General features: G+C 34.2%; 1 protein-coding gene across 9 annotated transcripts in view; it reads left to right on the forward strand.

Moving 5' to 3' along the window:
- Nucleotides 1–15,577, forward strand: part of LOC116463089 (E3 ubiquitin-protein ligase SHPRH) — an 89,740-nt gene that overhangs the window by 43,105 nt on the left and 31,058 nt on the right. For all 9 annotated transcript variants that reach the window (XR_004246553.2, XR_004246554.2, XR_004246552.2 and 6 more), the window contains exons 21-25: nucleotides 228–453; nucleotides 2,129–2,272; nucleotides 3,386–3,487; nucleotides 8,058–8,129; nucleotides 10,985–11,173. Coding sequence is in view for 6 of the 9 variants with exons in the window: in XM_032146051.2 (XP_032001942.1) it covers nucleotides 228–453; nucleotides 2,129–2,272; nucleotides 3,386–3,487; nucleotides 8,058–8,129; nucleotides 10,985–11,173 (733 nt within the window). In the remaining 3 variants the exon portion in view is untranslated. The remainder of the gene's footprint in view (nucleotides 1–227; nucleotides 454–2,128; nucleotides 2,273–3,385; nucleotides 3,488–8,057; nucleotides 8,130–10,984; nucleotides 11,174–15,577) is intronic.

A 15,577-nucleotide genomic window follows, 5' to 3' on the forward strand; every position in this document is an offset into this window, starting at 1 on the left:
ATTTTTGTGTTGTTGTGGCAAATGAATCAGTAGTCTTTCTGTTTATTATAGTGGATATAATAGAATTATAAAAAAGAAACTGGCCAAATGTATGATGTTTTCAGCTTTTTCAGGGTTGCTTTGGTTTTTCCAAAGACTTACAAACATGTTCTTTTAGAACTCACATTGAAGGTTGCTTTTCACTAACTGATAGCAGTTACTGTTGTTTTTTTCTGGTATGTTTTCAGAGTCAAAGGTCAGACTGCAATATTTGAGGAGATGATAGAAGATGAAGAAGGACTGGTGGATGATCGAGCACCTACCACTACCCGGGGTCTCTGGGCAATAAGTGAGACAGAGCGATCTATGAAAGCAATACTATCATTTGCAAAATCACATAGGTTTGATGTTGAATTTGTTGATGAAGGAAGCACTTCAATGGATCTCTTTGAAGCATGGAAGAAGGAATATAAGGTATAGTATTTTAAAACTTCCTTCTAAAATTAAAAATTCTTCTTTTTTACATCAATTTTAACTGCTACTTTTTTTCTCTCTCCAGTTTTTTAAAATATTCTTTTGAGATTGAGGTGGCATAATTTCTCTTTGCCTGAAATGTAACTGTTGTAATAAAGGATAGCAAATGCCATAATACTCAAAGACATTCTATTTATTAAATTACTAAAAGAAAATCATTATTAAACTGGAACTTATATGAAACTTTTTGTTTAGCCGTGAAAGTGTGTTCATTCTATTATTAGCTTGATCTTCCACTGCTATTATATGAAATGAGAGTTTTGTTTTTGTTCTGTGAATAACAAACAAGCATCAACTACCTTAAAGATTGGGGAACATAGTAAATACTTCTCATCCTATAAGTTTGGAAACCATTCCAATGAATAAAGCCCAATATGCCCTTTCATATTTGTACTTTAATGATTCCGTAATATTATAACTCTGTACTTGAGATTTCACAATTAATTTTCAATTATTGTTTTATTTGGATTAGTTATCCATTGTACTGCTTTACAGGTGACATAGGTAGAGGAAGGAAAGAAGTGTTTTATTTATAATGACATTTTTATTCAATTTCTTTTTTTTTAAGTCTTGCTTTTTAAAGTAGGATAAAAATTTTTATGCAGGAATATAGTTATTTGTACTATCAGTTCATATGCCATAAATTGGGGAATACATTTATAACATCAAAATCATTGGTTTATAATAATGTTTTTCTCACACATTACTCATGTGAATACAAAGCACGTTAACACAGTTAATTACAGTAAGCCTTGGAAGAAGTGTTTCATAGGATGTTCAGTTGCCCCTATATTCTTCCTTTTGACTCAGTTTGGCCACATGCCCTTTGTCCAGAAGAGAGCTTATTGTGCAGTTCTCCCAGGTCTTGGTACATTTTTTCTGCCTAACTTTGCAGACCTTTTCATAGAAGAGCAATTGAATGAACTCCTGCTGTACATATCCACCAGATCTACCTCAAAATGTAAAGTCAGTGAAGAGAGCCTGTCAAAAAATGTATACTGATTGATACCATTTCTGTGAATTTCAGAAACATATGTAACTGAATTATTAAGAATATGTTTCACATAGTATAAGTTCAATGAAAAGTGTAGCAGGATAAGTATAATTCAGAATAGTCGTTGCCCAGTGGTTGGGTACTGAAGGAGGAATATGTGAGGAAAGAGTGATACAGTTGAGAAAGAATACGCAGAGCCTTTCCAAGGAATTCATATTATTCTTTCTTCAATTAGATGATGGGTACTTGATTGTATATTTTAGTATTCTTGTTGCCATTTATACAGAGTCGAATATGTGAAATATGTTATAATAAAACTATTTTTAAAAAATAAAACAGAAGAGATTCTGTCAGCCTAAAATTGGACTTTATAAAGATTTTTGGTCTTACCAAGAAATCATTGTATTCTGTTACTGAGAATCTAAAGAGGCAGTGTCCTGTAGAGATTTTTTTCATTCACATTTCATCCTAAAAATGACCCCAGGAACTACTTGTACCTTAGACACATAGCGAAAAAATGTAAGATCTCACTGAAGACTTTTGCTTCAGGCACATCTTGGTGGTTTTAACCAGTTTTAATTACATGCTTTACCAGTGTGTTTGTCTTTTCTGTTCCTTCAGTTTCTTCATGAATATTGGATGGCTCTGAGGAATCGTGTGTCTGCTGTTGATGAACTTGCAATGGCTACAGAACGACTAAGAGTGCGTGATCCTAGGGAGCCAAAGCCTAATCCGCCTGTTCTGCATATCATTGAACCACATGAGGTAATTGGCAAGTAAATCACAGAAAAGGGAACAGCAAGCAGATGTCACAGATATCCAAGACCCATAGAAAAGGCAGAATCAGGACACTGAGCTCTACTATAAGTGTGTATTTAATCTCCATTTTTAATTTGACCCATAGAAAATTGTCTTTGTAGATCAAAAATGGTCGAAGATGAGCAATTTCATATCTATTACATGCTTAGCGTTCACTATTTTGGTGCATCTTGTTTCTCTCCAGGTTGCACATTCATCTGTTTTTGAGTTTAAAACCTTGTATGTGCTTAAGACCAATAGATATTCTCAGTCACTTTTTAGACATTTTCTGTGACCTCAGTTTTATCAGAACTAGAAAAATCTTCCTTAAAAACAACTGAAACCTTTTCTTTTGCAGTGTTTCTTTTGCTAATGATGAACTAATATTAACAACTTACCTTCTAATAAATTTGTCTTTGTAACTCAGGTTTAAAAACATTACTCTACCAATCTCTTTTATTCTCCATTAAAAGATATTATTTCCTTTGTAATTCATTTTTATTCCTTATTTGTTTAGTGCCTTAAGTCTGTTTCTGTACAGCTTGGAGACTATAACTTGGAAAAATTTAGATATATATTCATTATATACTATCTCACTTACATGTAAATTCTGAAGAAGTTTTTCTGAGAAAATAAATTCCTCGTTTGACTGTTCCTTCTCTGTCTGCTATATTCTACCAGGGGGACAGAGGAAAGAAGGGCAGAGAAATTCTTTCCGGGATTTCATGAAATCACTGAGGCCAGAGCAACGAATCATTTAACTTTTCTTTATCCCATGTATATATTACTGAAAAAAATGGTACATAATAGAATTTGAGTTTATTTTTATCTGACTTCAGGTACATAGGGACACTTCCTGTTTAAAAGAACTCTGCATTGAATTATGCCTTTCATAAAGCAAAAAAAAAAATCATTTGAAATATATTATCTAGTATTCAATTTGAAAACTTGTGTTTTAGAATGTAAATAGGTTTTTTTAAAAACAGAATACATCTGTATTACTGGAGAATTGTCCATATTTAATATAATTTAACCATCTTTCTGAAAGAATAAAGAGGTTTTTATTTTTATTTTCTTTAGGTAGAACAAAACCGAATAAAACTACTAAATGATAAAGCCGTTGCTACATCACAGCTTCAGAAAAAACTTGGGCAGCTTCTTTACCTAACTAATTTGGAGAAGGTATTGTTTCTAAGACATGCTACTGTTTCCTATGCTGCATTATCATAAACCATTTTAGTGACTCCTTTCATAATTAATGGTGCAAATTGTTGTAATTAGTATTTTGTATTATATGAGTCAGAACACTACCTGTGTCTCTACAATAGCTTCAGAGATCACAAAAGAATATTGTATCCATAGAAATTATGCAGATGATATAGAAGGCATGCACTCGATAGTAGAGAACAATGTAAATGGACTGTAGTTCAAAGACTTGAATAGTAAAAGTATTACAACATATCTCTTGGTGAAACTGGCATAATGCAATTTATACACATGCATTCATTCATAAATACAAAAATATGTTGTAATTTGTTATTTGAAACTGTGAAGTGTGTTTGGAAAGCTACTAAATCAGAGTACATGGTAATAAACGTAGACTTCAAATATTAAGTGTAATTCAAGACACATGTTCTGAGTTATGATCTAAGTATTATACTGGACACTGATGAATTGGTGGGTCATTGATTAAATATAATTTCATTTTATTGCAGGAATTCATATTTGGCTAGTTGGCAGAGAACCTTCTAGGGGCAAGATACCATAGTAAATATTTGGATAGGGCAAGTGAGGACAAGATATAGATTTGAATTGTTCTGGAAACTGGTATAACATATACTTAAGTGAATCAGTAAATCTCAGACAAAATGAAAAGTTAGACATTCATTATAGATATAGCATGATGACTAAGAAGGTAGACTTTGGAACTGGACAGCCCAATTTTGAATCATGACTCAACTATTTTCTAGATACATGACTTTATTTAAGTTATTCACCTTTCCTCGCATCATCAGTAAAATGAGAATGATGTCAACACTACTTTATAGTATAGAGCTGTCTTGAAGATTATGTGAATTAATACATGTAAAATGCTAGAGTAGTTTCTGCTCTATTAAACACTTTCTAGGTTTTTGCTGCTATTAATATTATTAAGATCATTATTACCGTTATGATTACCAACACTTATTCTGAAAGATAAAAAGAAGAAAAAAATTAAAAAGTTTCATGCAAATTGCTAACATTAAGAAGATAACACAGGCCGGGCATGGTGTCTCACGCTACTGTAATCCCAACACTTTGACAGGCCAAGGAGTTTGAGACCAGCCTGGCCAACGTGGTGAAACCCGTCTCTACTAAAGATACAAAAAATTAGCTGGAATGGTAGCGCACGCCTGTAATCCAGTTACTCAGGAGGCGGAGGCAGGAGAATCGCTTGAACCTGGGAGGCAGAGGTTGCAGTGAGCTGAGATTGCGCCATTGCACTCCAGCCTAGGCAACAGAGTGAGATTCCATCTCAAAAAAAAAAGATAACACTTAGGAAAAATGTCTCAACATTCCTGGGCATAAGTTTTTTAAATGTAAGATTTATATAATTTAAATATGATAGTCAAAATAAAAAGACAGTTATCTTGTACGTCATTGTTTATATGTTAAAATATTTTTTAAAACCTAAAATTTTAAGGATATATTCTACCTAAGAAAATCCAATTTGGCTATTAATAAAAGAAAAAGCATTTAATCTATAATGATGGAAAATCAAATTACACAGGTGCTATTTTCTGCCAACAAGTAGGCACAGATTTTTTAAACGATTACACATCCCAGTGGTGAAAAAGGGCAGGGAATGGATACATTTTATGCATTACCAATGGAAATATAAATGTATATAAGCTTTTCTTAAAAGCACTTTAACAATATCTGTCAACAATTTTATGTAGGTTGAACATCTCAAATCCAAAACTTGAAATGCTCCAGTGAGCATTTCCTTTGAGCATTGCATCAGCACTCAAAAAGTTTATGATTTTAGAGCGTTTTAGATTACAGATTTTTGGATTTGGAATGCTCAACCTGTATGTGAAAGAAAGGAAAAGGAAAACTGGACAACATAAGATGAACTGGAATCTATACAGTAGGATTAAATGAACATTATAGAACTGCAGAAATACAGTATCTGAAATAAAAAACTCATTGAATGGAGACCAGACACAGAAAATGACAGGATTCATGAACTCAAGTACAGTACAATAGAAAATACCCAATTTGAAGTGGCATAGATAGAAAAAGAGCAAAATAGGGCAAAAGAGATTTGAGACATAGTTGTTTGAATCTAGCATACTTGTAATTTCATAGATCTAGCATACTTGTAATTGAAGTTCAAGTGGAAAAGAGAATAGGACAGGAGCTTGAAGAGATAATAGCTGAGAATTTTCTAAAACTGATAAAAGTATGACAAATGTCTTAAAGATTCAAGAAGTTCAGAAACACTAAGCAGAATAAGTAAAGAAAAAAAACAAAATACTGCCTAGGTACATCATAGTCAAACTGCTGGAAACCAAAAATAATGAAAAATAGAAATAAAAAAAGTTGAGAGATAAAACACTTAATACTTACAAAGGAGCACTAATAAAACTGGTGGCTACATAGAGATGTTTTTCTTTTCACCTTTAAAGATGTTTCAGTATTTTCCATAGTTTCTGTATGTAACCAGTTGACACTGGAACATCTTCAAAATGCTAAAAGAAAAAAACAGCCAACCTAGAGTTCTATACTTAAAGAAAATTTCCTTTTTTTAAAAAAAGAGAAATAAGGATATTTTCAGACAAACACAAACTGGAAGAATTCATCTCCAGTAAACCCACATCACAATAAATATTAAAAGAACTTCTTTGGACGAAAGGAAAATTATTTCAGATTGAAGGATGCAACTACAGTAAGGAATGAAGAGCAAAAGCTTAAATATGTAGATAAATATGCAAGGATATTGACTATTTAAAAGCAACAATGCTGTTTTATGGGTTATGCAACTTATATAGAACTAAAATATATGTCAGTAGCACAAAGGAAGGAGGTAAGCAGAGGATTAAGATTTAATTTATTTAAATTTATTAAAATTTATTGTTTTATTATAATATTTTATTTATTTATAATTATGTATTTGTAATTCTGCCAAAAATGTATTTGTAATTATATTGTATTATAAATTTATTTATGTTTATTAAAATTTATAAAATTTATTAAAATAATTATTTTAAGATAATTTAATCTATTTTAAGATTCCTCCAGAGGAATAGACAAGAAAGTCCATAAGGATATTGAACATTTGAACACTAATGAACAAATATGACCCAATTGACACAGACCATTACACCCAACAGCTTCAGAATACATATTTTTTAGGTGTACATGGAACATTTAACAAAATAGACCTTATGCTAATTCAAAAAGCAGCTCTTAAAAGTATGTGAGAGTATGTTTTCTGACTGAAGAGGAATTTGAACCAGAAATCAGTAATGGAAAGATAACTGGATAAGTCCCTAAAAGTTTAGAAATTGACAGTATACTTCTGAATAACCCATGGGTCAAAGAAGAAGTCAAAATGGAAATTAGAAAATACTCTGAACTGAGTGAAAGTAAAAATATGTGACAGTGCTTAGAGGAATATTTATAACTTCTTTAACTTAAGGATCTGCAAATTACCATGCATGGGAAAAATTCAGCCCACTACCTTTTTTCGTAAGTAAAGTTTTATTGGAATATGGTCACACTCATTCATTTACGTATTGTCTGTGGCTGCATTCGTGCCACAGTAGCGGAATTGAGTCATTACAACACAGATCATATGGCCCACAAGGCCTAAAATATTTATAATCTCACCATTTATATAAATGTCAACTCTTTATTGACATATTGGAAAAGAATAGCTGTTGTGAATTATGGTAGATTTTTTACAAAGTGCTACAGCAATGACCCTCCCATTCTTGTTGCTCTTTGGAACTCCATGAGACTATCTCAAAAAGCCTAGTTTACTTTCTTGAGCAGCAGAGCCCTCAGCTCAGCTCAGCCCTCCCTACAGACCAGATAGCCTACCAACTGCCAGACATGAGCATGAGGCCATCATAGACCATCCAACCCCAGCCAACTCAGCCCATCCCCAAATCACCTGTAGAATCATGGGAAACATATGTTTGTTTTAAGCTACTAAATTTGTAGGTGATTTATTATATGTAAAAAGGAAAAGTGGACAACATAGTAAAATGAATTGGAATCTATATGGTAAGATCAAATGGACATTATAGAACTGCAACTATATACATACATTATTGATTTACTTATAAAAATCAATAATTGACAGAGGAAAAGAATAATTCATTGGTTCAATTTGTTTGAATGCCTAATCTGAAAATCTGTTACCTGAAATGCTCCAGGGAGCGTTTACCTTGATTGTCATGTCAGCACTCAAAAAGTTTGGATTTTGGAGCATTTCAGATTTCAGATTTTGGATTAGGGATTTTCAACCTGTATGATTAAAATTGTTTTCATTTTTTTGTTCTCTCCTTGAATAAATGATATTTGTAAGTAAGTCTCAGGAATAATCATGTTAGGTAATACAGAGATTGATGGGTCATCTAAATTGTTAGATTATGTAAATTGTAATTGCCAGTATTCACTTCCATAAATGAGTCGCAAAACACGTATCAGGTTTTATATGTAAAAACGTAACTAATATATTTTTTAATTCTTTTTTGGATAGTCTCAGGATAAAACATCGGGAGGTGTTAATCCAGAACCTTGTCCAATCTGTGCTCGACAGCTGGGAAAACAGGTAAAATTATAATAAACATCACATGCATTTATAAAATACCTTACGGTTTTCAAAGGTTTCTACATAAAATCTTTCTCTCGTTTTTCTCACCACTAGTTTCTATGAAAGGCAAGTATTACCATTATCTTAAAGATAGCACTAGAGGTTAGGTGACATGCTTAGGGTTAGATGTTTGAGCAATGCTTTTCTTAAATGGGAAGTAAAAAAATATTTCTAGAATGACCCCATCTTTTTCATTAAAGATGCACAGTTTCAAACATTGTTTCCAGTCACAAGGTTGTGTCCAGTAATTTGACTTTGTCAGGTTAACATAGTTATTCAATAATTATACAGAAAGGTAATATAACACACATAGAGTTACTTAAGGTATTACATTAGTATAGAATCATAGTTCTTGCCAGTATTAATATCGCATAATACTTGTACTTCAGAGTACAAGTGAATCTCTTTTAGGGAAATTTAGATGTGATTTTGGTAGACCACCATATTAAATATATTTCTTTGTGAATATTAGTATACATAATGTCTGTAAACTTGGTAGAACCATATTCTCCTCTAGGAGAACTACAGTTTATGAAAATACAAGTTTCTGCTTTCTATGGTAAATCTCTCTCTATATATACCAGAATATTCATTGCTCTTGAAAATTTGAAAGATAAGCCTATTACTGGTGAAGAAGTAGAGATATTGTTGGCTGTTTCTTTCTGTGGAGCTGAGAGTTGAAAGGTAAATATATGCATTCCATATTCTGACCAGTAATAATCAAGAAGAAAGTACCTTTTAGTTTCCAAGATTGGTGGAGAAGGTGAGATCACAAGAATACTTTATTTGCTAATACATCTTAAAGGGAGAGATACTACATTGGAAACTAAGCAAAATAGTAGTTTACAAATGCTGGTTACTTCTGACAAAAGCCAGTGATGAAACTGATAAAAGTTGTGATAAAAATGGAAGAAATCATGACAAAAAGTAGTATTTTTTGCTTTTAGTTTTGATAAGATTTATGCAACTGGACTGTCTCAGATATTTTATTTCATTTTGTCTTGAACATTTTCAGTTTTTAAAGTTCTTTCATATACATTAGTTCATTTAATTCTAGCATAACCTAGGTTTCCTACACTTAGAAGACCATATTGGATTTCAATAATAGTAACAAAAATACTTTTCAAGCTCTGTTCATACTCACAATGTATAGTAGCTGTATATTTTTTTTTCCTTTTTGGATCACCTGGTTCTCCCCCTCTTCTAATTTAGGGCTATTAAGTTAGAATCTATCAGAGATAACCCATATGTACCAGCTGATGCCCCTGGAGGCATTGCCATTTGTCTCTTCTTTTTGGGTCAGTCAGCTTCCTGTCACTCCTAATGCTCAGGTGCCAGGTATCTTGTTGCTTCTTCTCCATTGCACATGTAGGTGGACCTGTCTTGATGTTTAGTTGGTCCATTTTGAGCTCCAGCGAGTCACAAAACTCCTTTCCAGTAGAGTACCCCAGTGGCACTAGAGGTACGTAAAGTACAATATAGTGCTGCTCTGTGTCATACAAAAATTCTAGTAAAACAGCTCTTCAATTTCATTAGTCTCAACTCCTGTGGACTCTGGCAGAGGTGCAGCTAGAGAACAGTAGAATAGTATTATCTGATAATAGGCAAAATAGTGGTTTTAAAACCAAGCTTATATACCTCAATTTTCTCTTCTTTCAATGTGAGTTCTTTTCCAAAGAGCATCTTAGATGATCCAGCAAAGAACCTCAAGTGGGCCAGCTACACACTTTCTTTCCATACATGTCCAAATCTTAAAAAAAAAAACATAGCTTAAGGATTTAGAAGCTTTGTCACTCAAAAGACACTCAGTTTTTCTTATTGTTTTTACCAGATGAAAAAGGTTAAATCTACATTTATAAGATGCCATAGCTTTTAGAACTTACACCTAGACTGAATCTATTGCTCTTACGTCTCTCATTGCCAAAGAGGGCAAAAGTTTCCATGGTATGTTGCAGAGATTCAGAGAGGATTATTTTATTTTTCCCGAATAGGACAAGGGGTTTCTTAAACATTTCTTTTTGGCTGGGTGCGGTGGCTCACAACTGTAATCCCAGGCCGAGGTGGATGGATCACGTGGTCAGGAGTTCGAGACCAGTCTGGTCAATGTGGTGAAACCCTTCTCTACTAAAAATACAAAAATTAGCTGGTCGTGGCAGCAGGCACTTGTAATCCCAGCTACTCAGGAGGCTGAGGCAGGAAAATTGCTTGAACCCTGGAAGTGGAGGTTGCAAGGTTGCAGTGAGCCGAGACCACATCATTTGCACTCCAGCTTGGGCAACAGAGCAAGAATGTCTAAATAATAATAATAATAATAATTTCTTTTTGTTTGTAATTTTTTAAATAACCAGAACCACTTTCAAAATAAATTTGAGATACTAACTATCCCATATTATTTTCTATATAAGTGCTTTAATGTGTGAAAATATAAATCTATTTTTTAAATTAAATGGAACATATCGAGTATGATATTATCTCCAAATTAATATTCTGAGTCCCTCTGTTACATCTGTTGTTAGAGTGCTGAAGGACTAATTTACATTCTTCCCAAATACAGAAATGAGAACACCACCTTTCTACAAAGTAATGATGACTGACTATCAGGCTCACTTTTAGAATAAACAGAACTAAAGATTATGAAAGCTTACTTTGGAATAAAAAATTAATTTGAAGGCACAACTTGGCTTTATGACAAAGAATATTAATATCATGAAATCTTTAGGAAGAAAAATTTGTGAATCTCTTCTCTTTTTAATATACTTATAAATTGTAAGGCATCTCTGATAGCACTAAGGCTTGTTCTGTTTTCTTTTTAGTGGGCGGTACTGACCTGTGGTCACTGTTTCTGTAATGAATGCATTTCTATAATTATTGAACAATACAGCGTGGGATCTCACAGAAGCTCCATTAAGTGTGCAATCTGCCGCCAGACCACATCTCACAAAGAAATCTCGTATGTCTTTACCTCAGAGAAAGCAAACCAGGAGGAGGACATCCCTGTGAAGGTAAAGTAGGTCAGGAACACATAGAAGCATAGGTAAGGCAATATAATATAGGAAGCAGTATCTGATTAAGAAAGCATGAACATCAGAACAAGCTTGACCGTGAATAGGGAGATGCCACTGTTGTCCGTAGATACACTGCCTGAAAGCCTCAGCTTAACCATCTAATTTTTAATTGTGGGAGGAACACAGAACACTTATTCAAACATGGTTAGCGATAGTCATGTACACTGTGGCTAAAATGTAACATCTTAAAATTACAGTTTCCTATCATCCTTTATAATATTTCTATCCACCACAAGTAGATAGAGGTCTGGTTACATTAGAGATTTATTTAAAGAAAGAGTTTTCCTCTTTCTTTTACTCATCCCCGAATGTAAGGAAAAAAGGATGTGTCTAACTAAACAGAAGGATAAAATAAATTGGCTAATGAAGACAGCTACAAGAAAGAGGTAATGTGCTTTTTAAACAGCATGGATTGATATTCTAGGATAAAGCCAAATTTTGGCTTTATTTTCCTAATTTTTTTCCATGCTTCAGAATTTTAAGAAAATTACTATAATGTGATATCCAGACTGGATCTGTAATTGGATTTACTGCTTTTAAGCGTTATTTAATAAAAAGCCAAGACTATTTTCTTCTTTCTTTTCCTTAACTATGCTTTTTTAATATTTTTTTTTCTAACCAAACTTGAACAAAGGACACATCAGTATCTAAATTTAGTAGCAAATATGGGCTTTAAGGAATAGTTAGAGAATGAGGCTTAGAGAATGATGGGGTTGACTCTTAAGCAAGATGAAGTATTCTTTATTCCTTCTGAGTTTTTGATACTCCTCACTTTTAAGTAATGTGTTTTTTAAGTAGAATCAGCTGCAAGTTGAAATTCACTACCAGTAGTTAAGCAGTTATTATGGTACCCTTCTCCCAAGAAAACTGTAGCTGCATTAAAAAACTTTTAATTGCTCTTTTTTCACTGTTATTTGAGTAAAACCTGAAAATATCAGTCATATTGCTCTTTAATCTGTTGGGATAAACAGCATTCCACAGTTAGAATAAGCATTCATCCATTCATTCCACATGTATATATTGGACACGTACTAGCACACAGGCGGTGTGCTAGGCCTCATAGACACAGCATACACATAAATAAAACAGATATGGTTACTACTCTTGTGGAGATTGGTGAAGGAGTTTTGAGTTGGGGCAAGAAGCACAGATGTTAACAAATAATTAATGTGTTATAATTGTGATAAGCACTACAAAAGAACAAAGCTGGAGGCATCATGCTACCTGATTTCAAACTATACTACAAGGCTACAGTAACCAAAACAGAATGGTACCAAAACAGACATACAGGCCAATGGAGCAAAACAGAGACCTCAGAAATAATAGCACACATCTACAACTGATCTTTGACAGACCCGACAAAAACAAGCAATGGGGAAAGGATCCTGTTGGGTAAATGGGGCTGGGAAAACTGGCTAGCCATATGCAGAAAACTGAAACTGGACCCCTTCCTTACACCTTACAAAAAAATTAACTCAAGATAGATTAAAGACTTAAATGTAAAACCCAAAACCACAAAAATCCGAGAAGAAAACCTAGGCAGTACCATTCAGGACATAGGCATGGACAAAGACTTCGTGACAAAGACACCAAAAACAACTGCAACAAAAGCCAGAATTGACAAAGGGAATCTAATTAAACTAAAGAGCTTCTGCAGAGCAAAAGAACTTATCATCAGTAAACAGGCAACCTACAGAACGGGAGAAAATTTTTGCAATCAACCCATCTGACAGGTCTAATATCCAGAATTTACAAGGAATGTGAACATATTTATAAGAAAAAATCAACCCCATCAAAAATTGGGCAAAGGATATGAACAGACACTTCTCAAAAGAAGATATTTACATGGCCAACAAACATGAAAAAAAGTTCAACATCACTGATCATCGGAGAAATGCAAATCAGAACCACAATGAGATACCATCTCACACCAGTCAGAATGGCGATTATTAAAAAGTCAAGAAATAATAGATGCTGGCAAGCCTGTGAAGAAATAGGAACGTTTTTACACTGTTGGTGGGAATATAAATTAGTTCGACCATTGTGGAAGACAGTATGGCAATTCCTCAAGAATCTAGAACCAGAAATCCCATATGACCTAGCAATCCCTTTACTGCATGTATACCCAAAGGAATATAAATCATTCTGCTATAAAGACATATACACACAAATGTTTATTGCAGCACTATTTACAATAACAAATACATGGAACCAATCCAAATGCCCATCAATGATAGACTAGATAAAGAAAATGTAGTACATATGCACCATGTAATACTATGCAGCCATAAAAAGGAATGAGATCATGTCCTTTGCAGGGACATGGATGAAGCTGAAAGCCATCATCCTCAGCAAACTAACACAGGAACAAAAAACCAAACACCACATGTTCTCACTCATAAGTGGGAGTTGAACACTGAGAACACATGGACACAAAGAGGAGAACAACACACACCAGGGCTTGTTGGGGCAGGGGAGTGAGGAGAGGGAACTAAGAGGGCAGATAAATAGGTGCAGCAAACCACCATGGCACATGGATACCTGTGTAACAAACCTGCATATTCTGTACATGTATCCCTTTTTTGTTTTTTTTTTTTTTTTTTAAAGGAAAAGAAAAACCTGAAGTCTCTGAGGGAATGACAAGCAGGTATCTAAAGGATGAATGATGGATTAGTCAACCTGAGGAGAGAATAGGTTGGCTCCTAGACAGAGAAAAAGAAAACCAGAAGACAGCAGTGCATGGAAAAGCCTAAGACAAGGACTCAAATGGATCTGAGTGGCTGAAGTGTAGAAAGCAAGAAGGAGAATGCAGTTGAATGAGCCTGGAGACCTAACTGGGGGACCAGATGTTGAAGGGCCACCTGAAGATTTGAGAATTTTATTTATTTAAGGAGAAAGCCATTAAATATTATAAGCAGGGATTTTTCATGATCACATTTGGATTTCAAAAAGATTTGTGTGGAGAACAGATGATGAGGAACAGAATAGAGCAGAAGAAATTTGGAGAGAGCAGTTTAGGAGGCTACAACAGGAGTAATGGTGGCTTTGATTTGGCTGATGGCAGTAGAAATGGAGAGAAGTGGGTATATTTTAGAGATGTTTAGAGTAAAGTTAGAGAATGTTGGCAGCATTAGTGAAGGAAATTTCATAGATAACCCCTGGTTTCTGATGTGAGTAAGCAGGTGGGTAATGGTATAGCTAATGATACGAGGTATTTGGAAGAGGAATACATTTAGACATACTATATTTAAGGTGCCTAAGACATCCAAGTAGAACTATCCAGAAAAGTATTGATATGTGGAGCTAGAGATACAAAATTCAGTCACTAATAGAAAAGTTTGCTTCAGATTGAGTCCTATGAAGTCCATAACTTTAAAAGATTGAATCAAGTTGGGAGGGCTGGAAAATGAAAAGGAGCAACTAGGGACAGGCAATCCAGGGGGGTACGCTGGCAACAAAGACCACAGGGATGCTCTGCTTCGGTGAAGAGGCAGTAGTGCTGAAGGTGGATCAACTACAATGTAGACTAATTTGTCTAATGAGGTCACTGATGACTTTAGAAGGAGCTCTTTTAATACAAATGTAGAGGCAGAAAGCAGATTGGGGGGGATTGAGGGATGAGCAGGAAGTCAACAAGTAGAAAAAATGCCCAACTGTTTCATAAATTTAACTGTGAGATAGAATCAGAATTGTAACCAGAAGATATGAAAACAGAAAGACATCACTTTTTTGTTGTTTTGTTTAAGACAAAAGATTCTTGAGCATGTTTAGTCTCCAGTGAAAAAAGGATAGACTGAAGATGTAAGAGAAAGGATAATTTGTAATACAAGTTTCTTGAAAAGAAGGAGAATGTTGATGTATAAAAAGTAGAGTTTTCATTGAAGTCAAATAACAGGTATAAATTGGGCTATTGAGCACAAAAGATAGAAGCATAGGTGTTCTTATCTGAGAATGGGAGATCATAGTCATTCCAAAGAGGACAGGTCTGCCAGATGTGACTGTAGAAGTAGGTGACTCAAGTGAGGTAGAGAAGAAAAGAGGCTAGAAGATGAAACAATGAGACCTGAATTTTGGATGAGCTGTCCAGGCAGACAGTATGTAGTATCTAGAGTTGAGGTATAGAGTAAATTAGGCACCAAAGTTCTTTAGTGAATGTAGGGTAGAGTTCAGTAAATTATAGCAAAGGGTAGAGTTGGGAAAACTGGGCTTCAGGAGGCTCAAAAAATGGAAGTCGTTACACAAATGAGAACTAATGCTGTGAAACCTGCATTTGTGGACCAGCACTCAAATGCAACACTCATCCTTCACTCAAAAGGGCTGCTGAGAGACCAGTATGCTTAG

Source organism: Hylobates moloch, unplaced genomic scaffold (genome assembly GCF_009828535.3).
Source record: "Hylobates moloch isolate HMO894 unplaced genomic scaffold, HMol_V3 SCAFFOLD_27, whole genome shotgun sequence".
In the NCBI taxonomy this organism is placed as follows: Eukaryota; Metazoa; Chordata; class Mammalia; order Primates; family Hylobatidae; genus Hylobates; species Hylobates moloch.